The sequence below is a fragment of the Podarcis pityusensis genome, assembly GCF_964106645.2.
Source record: "Podarcis pityusensis genome assembly, chromosome: 15".
Classification (NCBI taxonomy): Eukaryota; Metazoa; Chordata; class Lepidosauria; order Squamata; family Lacertidae; genus Podarcis; species Podarcis pityusensis.
This window is the reverse complement of record NC_138040.1, coordinates 44,254,983-44,267,074: the sequence shown is the minus strand read 5'-3', so window position 1 is coordinate 44,267,074 and position 12,092 is coordinate 44,254,983. Positions and strand designations below refer to the sequence as shown.

The window sequence follows — 12,092 nt, the reverse complement described above, 5'->3', positions numbered from 1 at the left end:
GAAAAGTTTGGCAGGCAGGTAGGGATCAAAAGAACTAAATCAAATCAAAAGAGCTTTGTCGCTGGTTCCATGAGCCTCAGAAGCCTTTGGGCTTGTGTTTCTCAAACACTCATCTTGCATGTCACATGGAAAGCTGATTTGGTGCGGAGGTCTTGTTTCAGAGGAATGGGGTGGGTAAGAGAGTTTTTAAAAATTCTTTAGGCTTTCTTAAGTAGTGTGATGGATTTTAGCCTTTGTCACTGGTGGCAAGGCAGGGACGAGACTTATTATTTCCAGCTCCTCTGTCCCCAATAACTGTCATTGAAATAGTTATGACCTTGGTCTTCTCTATCACACTACGTATGAACAAAAGGATGTCAATTCAATATAAGCTGGAAAATGTGTGTGGTGATAATTGCTTCTGGTGCAGCCTTTTGTGTATAAGAGCAGACAATTTGCAGAAAGTGTAAAAAGTATCCTTGCCAGGGTGGCTCACTGTGACAGCTATAGGTCTGTTCCAACATTTCCCTGGCCCCTCTGAGAGAGGTTTGGAGGGTGGTGAGAAGGCAGAATACTTCTTTCTGTTGTCTCCCTCCCCACCATTTAAGGAATGCTCTCTGCTGGCAAGGGCCTCTGATGCCAACATGAACATCCTTTCAGTGCCAGGTTAAGATGCCTGTCTTCTCCAAGCATTTGAGGGAATGTGATTACCACTCTTACTGCTGTTTCTGTGCAAATATTATTTGGAGGGGAGGATGGTATTATTTTATTCTTAAATTTGATGATGCACTTAAAAAAAATCATGCAAGTCATTGAGACATTTTGTACTAGGTGACAAATAATCATTATAATAACAGCAATATGCCATTGATATGTGTAAACTGCCCCAAAGCCTACTGAAGAATAGGGTAAAAAAATCTATAAATAACACTATTCAACCCCCCTTTCTTGCTGCCTTTTTAAGCATGCTTTGAATTTTAGTTTTGTGGGGTTTAGCTTTGTAGGGTTGAGCATCATTGCCTCTTCCCTGACCTTTAAGTACTGTATAGCATTCAACTTCAGTTGTTTTTATTACTGTTTTAGTGCTTATACTGTAAGCAGCCTTGAAAATATTTCATATTTAAAGACAGGTTATGGATGAATGAAATAAACACTATACAAAGCACCCTCACCCCCTTCTACTCCCTTCTTCTCCATGGTGCCTCCCAGATGTTGTGGATTCCCTACTCTCATCCAGTCCAACCAGCATGACCAGTGGTCAGGAATGAGGGGAGATGTAGTCCTGCAGAGCACCCTGGGGGCTACCTCTGATCTATGGGTTGGAGTGACAATCTTTCAAAGAATTGGAGTTATCTTAGTGGACTAGTTGCAATTTTAAAAGCTTTTAAACTAAGTGTCTTGTCAGTTCCATCTCTGCATGTGTCTACCCAGCCCCTTAGTTTCTCCTTCAGTGTTTAATACATTTAAGAGATCTTTTAAGATTAATTCCAGTATGTTGTATTCAAGGTGCCAGTGAGATTTCAGATTCTTGTAAGCCTCTAAAGAAAAGGAGTCGTGCCTCAACAGATGTAGAACTGACTAGCTCAGCATACAGAGATACATCTGACTCTGATTCGAGAGGTCTTAATGATCCACAGGTACATGTTTTGTATTTCTTGATGTGCTTTGAAATGGGCAAATAACTGATGATAGTGAACTGTGCATAATTTCTCCTTGATTAGTCAGAGCATTTTACATTGAAAATGGGAAATGTAGGGAGTAGATTGGTGTTATGGACAGAGTTGCATATTTCAAAGATTCAGAATACATCCTAGCTACAACAATTAACTTACTCAGAATCTCAGCTACTGCTCCTTTCCTCCCTCTCTCTTAATTCATTTAGCAAGGTCCTATGGTTGTGAAAATACTCAGTTTTGCTCCTTTTGCTTCCTCCAACTGGCAGACTAAATTATTGAAAATAAGATGCTAAGTTCCATACCACACAATTCAGCTTTTCTTATTTCAGATTTTGGTGCAGTCCCCTCCCCCCCCAAGGCTGTGAGGTTTTCCTCATTTACACATTGTATTGATACGAATTTGGAAATGGCAGAACATACTATAGAGTTGATCTAAAATAAGAGAGAAGATTTCATAGAAAATTTCAATGTCTATCATATTATTATGGTTTTCTCTTTCAATCAGTGGCATTTATCTTTTGTAGCATTCCTTTTAAAAAGTTGGCAATATAAATGGCTGTGGGCTTTTTCTTTTAGGGTAGCTTTGGAAAACAGTCAGATAGCCCTTCAGCCGCAGCAGATGCTGATGCTTCTGATGTACAATCCGTGGACTCAAGTTTATCAAGAAGAGGTTCTGGGACAAGTAAGAGAGACACAATATGTCAGGTAAGTGTGGCAGGGTCAAGGCTGCAATCCTATACATGCACTCATAGGAGCAAGAGTAAGTGAGACTTACTTCAGAGTGAAAATGTGCAGGATTGAGCTGCACTGCTTTCAGCTAAAACCTTTTGGACAACACAAGGTCAGCACCATGCTAGGTAAAGGTAAAGGGACCCCTGACCATTAGGTCCAGTCGTGACCGACTCTGGGGTTGCGGCGCTCATCTCGATTTATTGGCCAAGGGAGCCGGCGTACAGCTTCCGGGTCATGTGGCCAGCATGACTAAGCCGCTTCTGGTGAACCAGAGCAGCGCACGGAAACGTCTACATGATATTTAAATCCCAGCATGGACTTGAAAGCTATTTAGCTGATTCAAGCCTTCGTTAAGAAATACAGTGGTACCTCGGGTTAAGTACTTAATTCGTTCCGGAGGTCCGTTCTTAACCTGAAACTGTTCTTAACCTGAAGCACCACTTCAGCTAATGGGGCCTCCCGCTGCCTCCGTGCCACCGGAGCACGATTTCTGTTCTCATCCTGAAGCAAAGTTCTTAACCCGAAGTACTATTTCTGGGTTAGCAGAGTCTGCAACCTGAAGCGTACGTAACCTGAAGCATATGTAACCCGAGGTACCACTGTACTTCTCAACCTTGTTACATACCTTTGACTGCATTTCCCATAATATACCTCCAGCTAATTTTCTCTGCATTTGTACCTCTGGCAAAATTAAGGATTAGCCTTGCTTCTGATACTATGTAACTCTGAGTGCCCAGGATAAGTTCTTTCCTGCTTTTTTTGCTTGCAAATTAAGCAGAAAGTGGCTACTTTGCATTAGTGCTGGCCAAAATGCAACTGAATCACAGCTGTTCAGTGCATAATGAATTCCCATTTATTTTAGACCTCTATAGATCCAGAAAGCTTGAGGGCACTGACACTGAAATTCCACATTATTGCTATTATTATCGTAATCATCATCCACATCCTTTTTAGGGGGGAAACATTTAGTTGTTATAACCATATGCTGAAACAAAAATTAAGCAACCATAACAATTTTTAACAGAATGGAAACAGGTCAAAATGCTCACCTCATTGAAAAATCCAGGTACTCTGCTAATGATAAAAAAGTAGCTGTTGTTATAACAGTGATAAAAACACCTTAACAATCTAAAGCAATTCCCACTCGCATGTCATCAGATTGTCCTCTGAATCAATGAGAGACTATAAAATACCCCACCTTTCCTGCAAGGAGCTCAAGGTGACACATGTGGTTCTCCTCTTTCTCTCTTTATCCTCTGTGAGCCCGAGAAGCAGCAACTGGCCAGGGTCACCCAGTGAGCTCTAGGGTTGAGTGGTGATTCAAATTTGAATCTTCCAGGTCTCCCAAGTCCAACACTGGTTGTCTTGAGGGAGGCTGGCAAATTCCAAGAGGCAAGCACAATAGGCATCTTTGGGAACAGCAACCGCAGGATACAATATAATGTGAACACAGTCTAAGATTCTAAGTTTCCTTGATCCTGGTAGTTGTATCTTAGACAGAGACAAAACTATCCTTTAAATGCTCTGTCCAAAGGTCACTAGGGGGTGCACCTATTACAACGTATATTACAGATTTGTGATAGTTTTCAAGCACATGCCTACATGTGCCCTTCCAAAACTAAGTGTCCTACTGAGTTCAATGATGCTTACTCCCAGGTAAGTGAGCATAGGCTTGCAGCCTTAAAGTCATGAATTGGGAGAATAACCTCTGATAGGTCATATCTAGAGTAGGGATGTTTGAGGAATTTAGTTTTTGTGAATTTGGATGCAAACTGATACACATTTCCTGCACTAATAGGTGGATTGGAATATAATTAGCCTTCAAATTTAGCACTTCTTTGAATTTTGTGATATGTTCTTTGCTCAAAAAAGGTGTTAAAATGTGTTAAAAATATGTATCTTAGAATAAAATGTTTAGAATAATATATATTTTAAAATAAATATAAATATGCATTTTCCTGTGGATTCTAAACAGGACTTACAAATGAACACATGCAGGATAGACATGGTCTGGAAATAGACTGTCCCATCCACCCCTCATTTAGAATACAATCAGGTGCTGAGAAGTGGGGGCAGTGAGAAGAGATGAAGAAGAAATGAATAAGACTGTAGTGGATTCAGTGCACTGAAAGGAAAATATGGGGAGTGAATGGCAGTAGAAGGGGTAGAAATATTAGGCAAGACTCCAGGACTAAGCAGGTTATGGCAGGGTGTCAAGGGATTCGCCTATAAACCTAATATATCTCAGATTGGTAATGGTCTTAGCCAGGCACTACTTTTTAGAAGACTTGACATTTAGAAAACATGATATTGCAACCTTACCTGAAGGGCCCTGGGCATAATCTGCAAAGCAGCAGACTTGAATCAAACAGAACTGGGTTGAAGACCAGAATCCTTACATTACATTGACATTGACGGCTACCCTAGTAATCAATATTTAAAGACCATTTTAATGGTGAACTTCAAGGGATCAAATTACTTTAGTTTAGTAATCCTTACAATAGTCCTATAAGGCTGGTTAGCATTATTTTAGTTAGTATTGTGGCAGCCCATCAGAGGTTGATGGGCTGCAAAACAGGTCATATGCTGACATTCCATCTGATAGGAGGCATTTGAAATTGTGCAAATTTTATAAAGTGGAAAGTGTGGCCTCTAGAAATAGGAGGGAATGTAAGGATTGGAAAAAAGATTCAAACTTAACTGAGGTAATGACATCTGCACTGCATATGTAGCAGCATCACAGGGGTTTAACCAACTAAGTTCTACTCACAGTAGACCCACTGAACCTAAAGTCCTGTCCTAATTCTAGTGAGTTTACTCTGAGTAAAGCTAGCGTTGGCTACAGCTCTCAGTGTTGGACTCTGCATTGGGTCAGTCTGGAAGAATTCCCAGCCACTGACTCTGTACTCAAGTAGAAACCATACTTCACCTTATAAATGTTTGTTAAAAGAGTGAAGAAAATATTGGCTTGATCACATTCACCCAATGATAGGAGTAGAGCTGAAGCAGAGTAGTGTTACCAGGTTCTTGACATCATTACTGCTCTGGAGTCTGCCATTTGGAGTGCTCTGATGGTGTTTCCTGCTTGGCAGGGGGTTGGACTCGATGGCCCTTGTGGTCTCTTCCAACTCTATGATTCTATGGTTCTATGATTCTATTTGTCCTTGGGCAAAGTACCCAGGGTCACCAACGGTGTTGCAAGGATCTGTGAGGGTTGCCCTCTGCCTTGGTGTGCTCCTCATGTCTTGCAAGCTCCTAACCATGGGGCTGCCTTATTCCAGCAATGCAGGACTAGTTTCTTTCAAATGCAGGGCCTTGAAATGGGCTTACTCTGCTCCCTGTTTCTGGTGGCCCCAACAGTTGGTCTTCAAGCCTCCTCCCATCTGGCTAGCCCAGCCACTTCATCTGAAGAATCTTGGTCACACCAGCCCAGTACTTTTCAACCAGTGCTTCTTGACATACCAAAAAAATATGACCTGTAGAAGAGTCCTGTGCTAGACAGTGATGGAACCTTGCAGGGTTGTGTGGTGTCCCCCTCTTTTAGCTTTAGCTCTGATTGCTTACATTGAATATTTAAAACCTCTGGTCGTTATGATCACATATTCATTATTTTCTCTTAAGATTTGTGAAAGTTCTGGTGAATCTCTGGTGTCCTGTGAAGGAGAATGCTGCAGGGTCTTCCATACAGAATGCCTAGGATTGAGCTCACAGCCTGATGGGAAGTTCATCTGCCTGGAGTGCAAAAATGGTAAATGAGGGAATGACTTCCACCTTGTGAATTCTCCTGGTAGGAGTTCTGGAGGCTCTTGTTCAGCTTGACTGTTGTGTTCCTGTCCTGGAGGGTTCACTAGCAAATATATTGGCTTCGTGTGTGTGTGTGTGTGTGTGTGCGCGCGCGTGTGAAAGCACATTAAACTATTCAGGTTTCCCAGCCTGGATCTTTGGATCTTGCTCTGTAGCACTATCTTGGCTAATTTGCTCCTTTTCTAGCCACCGTCCATTAACTCAGCTTCCCCCCCTTGCCACCCACTTTCTATTCGTACTGAGTAACTGGGGGAAATTGCCTTGATGGTCAGCTTTCTCAGCCTCAGAAAGCTGGCAGGAATATACAGTTGTCTTCCTTTCCCGTCCACTCTGTCTGAAGAAATCTACAGAGACCTAGGGCAGCTACTACCTGTCATGGCTGCTTTGTTTTATATTCTCAGAATGTTTTACCCTAGGCTGGTCCTCTTTATTTCTCTTTTCTAAAGGACAGCATACGTGCTTTTCCTGCAAGCTGCCTGGCAAAGACGTGAAACGCTGCTCTGTCAATGCCTGTGGCAAATTTTATCACGAGGTCTGCATCCGCAAGTTTGCTACGGCTGTTTTTGAGTCCCGAGGATTCCGTTGCCCCCAACACTGCTGTACTGCCTGCTCCATGGAGAAGGATATTCATAAAGCGAGCAAAGGTAAGATTCTTACTTGTTGTCTTTGGAGAAGAGCAGGAAACTGCAGACTCTCTGATGTGTTGCAGCAACAACCCCAAGGCGCTTGGACTGCTGCAGTTACCACTCAGCCTGTTTAGCTTGACCCTGGAAATAGGAAGAGCAGCATCAGGGACACTCTTCATAGCTGCCATTAAGGCAACCTGATAACGCTGGCCCAGGTATCCTGATACAAGGCTTCCCTGTGGTCATTGAATTCCCTTGGAGAATGTGCTGTTTTATTCTCCCATGGCACAAGGGCAGCCTGGTGTATCATACCTTGACGTTCCTGCTGTGATGAAGGGCAGGTCAGAAATCTTTTATATAATTAAAAAATGGTGTTGGTGGCCTTGAATTGAGGCTACCAATTCCTGTAGTTGGCTTGTGATGGAGGAACCCATTGCCAAGATCTGAAAGTGGATCAGCACATATCAGTCATACTCATTAACTTCAGTGGGTCTGTTTTGAGTAAAACTTAGTTGAGTACCACACAAAGCCACTTAGCAGCATATTTGTTTCACTGGTGAAATGTTTTCTTGTTGTGTAACAAGTTTTCACTATCCCAGCTGTTGTGTTGGATTCTTGCGCAACATTCAAACACCCGTCCACCAGTGTAAGACTCCTTGCACTAGTGGATGGAGAATGTTTGATGCAACTTAAAATATCTGTATGTTTTCCTGCTCGTGCACCGGACATGCCGGTATGCTGAGCTAGTCTCAGATTGTTATCATATCAGCAAGAAACTCAGCCAGGCACTTAATACGGGTGGCCATATTTCTGTTCTGGTTCTATCCAAGGAGTGAGAAGTAGTTACTGTATTAACCTGTCTTGATGGCCTCTGGCTGTTTTTCATTGCTGTTGGCAGTGAACAAGAGAAGCCAAATATTAGGCCATCAACAAGTATAGCAGAGCTTGTTTCATTTTATTTTCAGTTACTTAACAGAATTTGCAGAGACCTTTTGGTATAGCAGACATAAAACCTGTACAGTAGGATGTGAAAAGAAGTGACGTTATATTTTGCTTGGTTATTGATATCTTTTGTGTAAAACAATCTGTGTACCCTGTGCGTGCAGAAAAGTGGAGCTGTCACTTAAAGAAGAAGGGATAGCTGGAGGATTGCTCAATAGGGTTGAGGTACAGAAACACACCTGCCTAACAAACATCCATTAGCGTTCCTAGCAGCCTTTATTGAATTAGGCCTGAGTTAGCTAGAATACATTTGAGATCAGCTATAGAGCAGGGCTGGGGAACCTGCAGCTCATGGGCCTAATGAGGCCCACCAGGCCATCTTGGCCAAGCCATGACCCCAACCCTACACATGTCATCAGGTGTGGGACAGGAGAAGGCACAGCTGCACCAAAGGGGGTTTGCACGCACTGTTAATCAGCGGCACCTGCACAGCCCTTTGCAAGAGAGGATCACCTGATTGCCAGGATTTGGTAAGTGCCACACGGCTGTGTAAGTCCCAGCAGTCAGCTGATTGTCTGTGTGCCCACCTGTCATACTTTACATTGGGGAGGGGGGCATAGAGATAAGGATCCAGCCCATCAGCCAGGTTCTGTTCCTCACCCTTGTTGTAGAGCATATGAATTCTCAGCCACAAAAAGGCACGTCAGATAGGGACTCTCAAGACTTTGGTGTACTGAGGCTCTTTTAGGTTGAAAAGGGGGGGGGGTCTCAGCCTCATCAAGATTAGTCAAAGCAAAGAAAAGGTTGACTCTTCTGCTAATGGCCCTCACTCTTGCAGCGGTGGAGCCATGTGGACAGAAAGGGTCTTTACCGTGCTTTTGATGTGCAGGTGAAAGAGAGATTCTTTGGGAAATACTGGTGGTATTCACTGCTCCCTGTGTTGACAACCCAGCCATCTAGTTTTTCTAGATGTGGGAGAGGGGAAGGCCAGATTCAGGGCACGAAAGCCTCACTTTGCAGGGGTGTGTGTGTGTGTAAGTGTGTAAGTAAATCTACTCTGATTCTGAGTTTGCAGCAGGTGTTTCAAGCTGTCTTCATAGACATGAGCACTAAAAATGTCTTTATTTATTTATGGAAGCTGAGGTTCTTGGGAACCTGACCTCTGAGCATGATATGATGTGCTAGATCTTTTCTGCACTCCTATGGAATAATCCCAATATGAGTTTGGCTGTGCCCATTTACGGCTCATGTTAGGATTATCCAAAACAGGTTCTCCCCAGGGTGTGGGTGGAGTTGCACCCCTAGGGATGCAAAATGTCATTGCTTTTTGAAAACTGTTACATCATTATTAGGTATATCAAATGAAAATCAAAACTTCGTTGCAGACTTTGAAGTCTGTAGCCATGTTCTAAACATACTGTCCTATGGTCCATTTTATATTAAACAGGTCGCATGGTGAGATGTTTGAGATGCCCCATTGCCTATCACTCGGGAGATGGCTGTATTGCTGCAGGAAGTTTGTTTGTGTCATCCCACATTCTCATCTGTAGTAACCATTCCAAAAGGAGCAATCACTCTTCATCAGCTGTAAATGTAGGCTTTTGTTTCGTTTGTGCAAGAGGTGAGCTCTGTTTTTTTGTCTTCCTCTGTTTATATCTTTGGTGTTCAGTCCTTGATTTTGTTAAAAACTGAACTGTGAACCCCCACTCCCACCCCTTCTGCTCTGGGGGAATTATTTTTGTTCTCAAGTTTCCTCCTTGGCTATTGGATGTAGCATATTAATTTTCTACAGGCTTTTAGCTGCTAGTGCCCATTCTTAGACACGTTAGGAAGGATACCAAGGTGGTGCCTTCTGCTTCCAGGTGGGGTGGGGGGAGCCTGTGGCAAAGTCCCTGATGCCAGCGGCTGGAATTCTAATACTGACTTTTTCAGTCACTTTTGGCAGCCATGAATGTGTTCAGTTCATCATGTAAATCAAAACTGATCCTGCAGGTGGGTGGGTTATTCATAGATTAGAAAAAGGTCCCTTTTCAACCATGAAATACTTTTAAATATGAGTTAGAGGAAACACCACTTTTTAAGCTAAATATAAGTAGGAAGAGACTTCTGTTCTCTAATTCTAGTAGTTCTGAATCCTCCTTTACAAATTTTACTAATTTAAAGCATGGAGACTAGAATTGCATACACTTTGCTGGGAGTAAACATGGCTAGGATTGCACAGTAAGTTCTTTGTCATTTACTTGTTTTAGTCAATGATAACCCAGCAAGATTAGCTGTATAGATGTAAAATGAGCTTATGTATAGTGCATTGTAGTATACCAGCAATGTGGTAGTAAATTTCACATGAGCAGTTATGGAAGTCAGTTCTAGGAAGAGGGAATAACTGAGCTGTGACTCTTAAATTGTATTCAGTGGATACAGGCAGTGATTTAGACTAGAACAGGCTTCCTCAGCCTCGGCCCTCCAGATGTTTTGAGACTACAATTCCCATCATCCCTGACCACTGGTCCTGCTAGCTAGGGATAATGGAAGTTGTAGGCCAAAAACATCTGGAGGGCTGAGGTTGAGGAAGCCTGGACTAGAATCTAACAGGTACTGACAGCAACTACCTTTGCCCTGTTGAAATGAGAAGAATATACCTGCATTGCCTGGTAGAATGCACCCCTTTCTGCTTGATTCCCCAAAGTTTTATCAATAGATGTCAATTAAAATTATTTTTCTGAATGTTGTTTGTAAAGGCAGGTGAAGGGGAGAGAGAGAGACATACAGAGACAGAGAACATAAACAGATGTGGTGGAAATAACTATTTCATTTCCTCCTTGGGATATATTACATACAGGAGAGGCAATGATGCTGACACAGGGCATGGAGGTAAACAGGAGACAAAAGTTCATGTCCCTTTAAATAAATTTAATTTTTTCCAGAGGAATGGCGCCTGAAGGCTCAGAGGGAAACAGTAAGTTTTAGAGTGTTGAGCTTGAGCAGGGGTCCTTGGAGCAGTAAGAAAACCAAACAATTTCCAACATCTGGAGTGAATGGATCTAACTCCTTTTCAGCATGTTGTGACTGTCCTAAGCAGTCTTCATGCCAATGGAGTCACAGTTGTGGGCACAAACTATTTACATACCTCTAGCGTTGTTTGCGTCAGTTTCCTTTTACCTGTTGGGGTTGGGGGTTACTTCTTAGCTACCTTTCCCTCCAACTTTAAGATTGACTTCACTTTCATATTTACAAGCATGATTTAAAAAAAATAATACATCTGATAGGCGATCAAATTTAAAATAGCTAGAAATATCTAATATACAAGATCAAAACTTCTTAAATGGGTTGGCTGTTGCTAGCTTTTCCAAAACTTGTAGTTTTTAGATTCCAGCTCTTTTAGTGTTCAGAAAGGCAGGTGGCCACTTTGGTCATCCTACACTCCATTCCTAAGTTAATTACATCACACTATGATTTCTGCCTACCTCTCTGGTCTGGGTTGGGTAAATTCTCCTGAACTTCTACTTTAGGACAGACAGAGGGAGCAGTTCTTTTGTTCTTATATCAAAAGGAGAATTAGCTGGTAATTTAAATGCTCTTAAGTAGCTAGTCATTTTAATTACTGTTCTGTATTGCTTTCAAAAGATTTTATGCCCTGATATTTTGCAAGGGGGTGGTATGTAAATAAATCTGTAAATAAAGAAAACAAAACATGTGAATTCAAGCAGCCAAAAGGCATAGACAGCCACATTAGAATAGGACTTGGTGCCTCAGCCGCTGCAGTGCTCAGGCTTCCCTCTTCATATGGGAAGATGCTGCACATGCTGTTGCATTGAGAAGCTTTCACATTGGGGCTCATAATCTTCATGGGTTGCCCCAGTTCACTGGAGAACCATTTGCCAACCTCCTGATGTGGAGACTGTCTACATGGTTGAGCCAGTGCCCAAGGCAAGGCACCATGCCGACACTTTTTGAGCAGTTTCTGTCTTGGAGATGGTGACATAAACATTTTCTCTGAGAAATTACAGTTGGCCTTCAGAATGGTGAAATTTGCTCTGTTGCAGTACTTGTGCAGTGAAGGAATAGCTTGTAGATTTCTACTTCCTAATTGAAAATTCTTTGCATGTTTTAAGATATATACACACTATTTCTGAAAAGCTTTGTTGGATAGAAGGCTATTGACAAGGTTTGCAGGGTGAGTTGTGGTTGCTACAGTAATAGAGTGCTGATGCAAACAACAGTGTATTTATTAGATATGCACAACAGCCATGAATGGGTTCTGACCTTCAAACACTTTGCTTTGTACCTAATTGCCTACCTCTGATTACTGTTCTTTCCAGGCCGTTGCCTTCTC

The 12,092-nt window shown here is 42.3% G+C and overlaps 1 protein-coding gene across 4 annotated transcripts in view; it reads left to right on the top strand.

Moving 5' to 3' along the window:
• Positions 1-12,092, top strand: part of NSD3 (nuclear receptor binding SET domain protein 3) — an 84,051-nt gene that overhangs the window by 41,214 nt on the left and 30,745 nt on the right. For 3 of the 4 annotated variants that reach the window (XM_080982325.1, XM_080982324.1, XM_080982323.1), the window contains exons 10-14: positions 1,486-1,616; positions 2,232-2,360; positions 6,009-6,135; positions 6,638-6,835; positions 9,207-9,380. In XM_080982325.1, coding sequence (XP_080838451.1) covers positions 1,486-1,616; positions 2,232-2,360; positions 6,009-6,135; positions 6,638-6,835; positions 9,207-9,380 — 759 coding nt within the window. The remainder of the gene's footprint in view (positions 1-1,485; positions 1,617-2,231; positions 2,361-6,008; positions 6,136-6,637; positions 6,836-9,206; positions 9,381-12,092) is intronic. The other variant, XM_080982326.1, reaches the window with a different exon arrangement.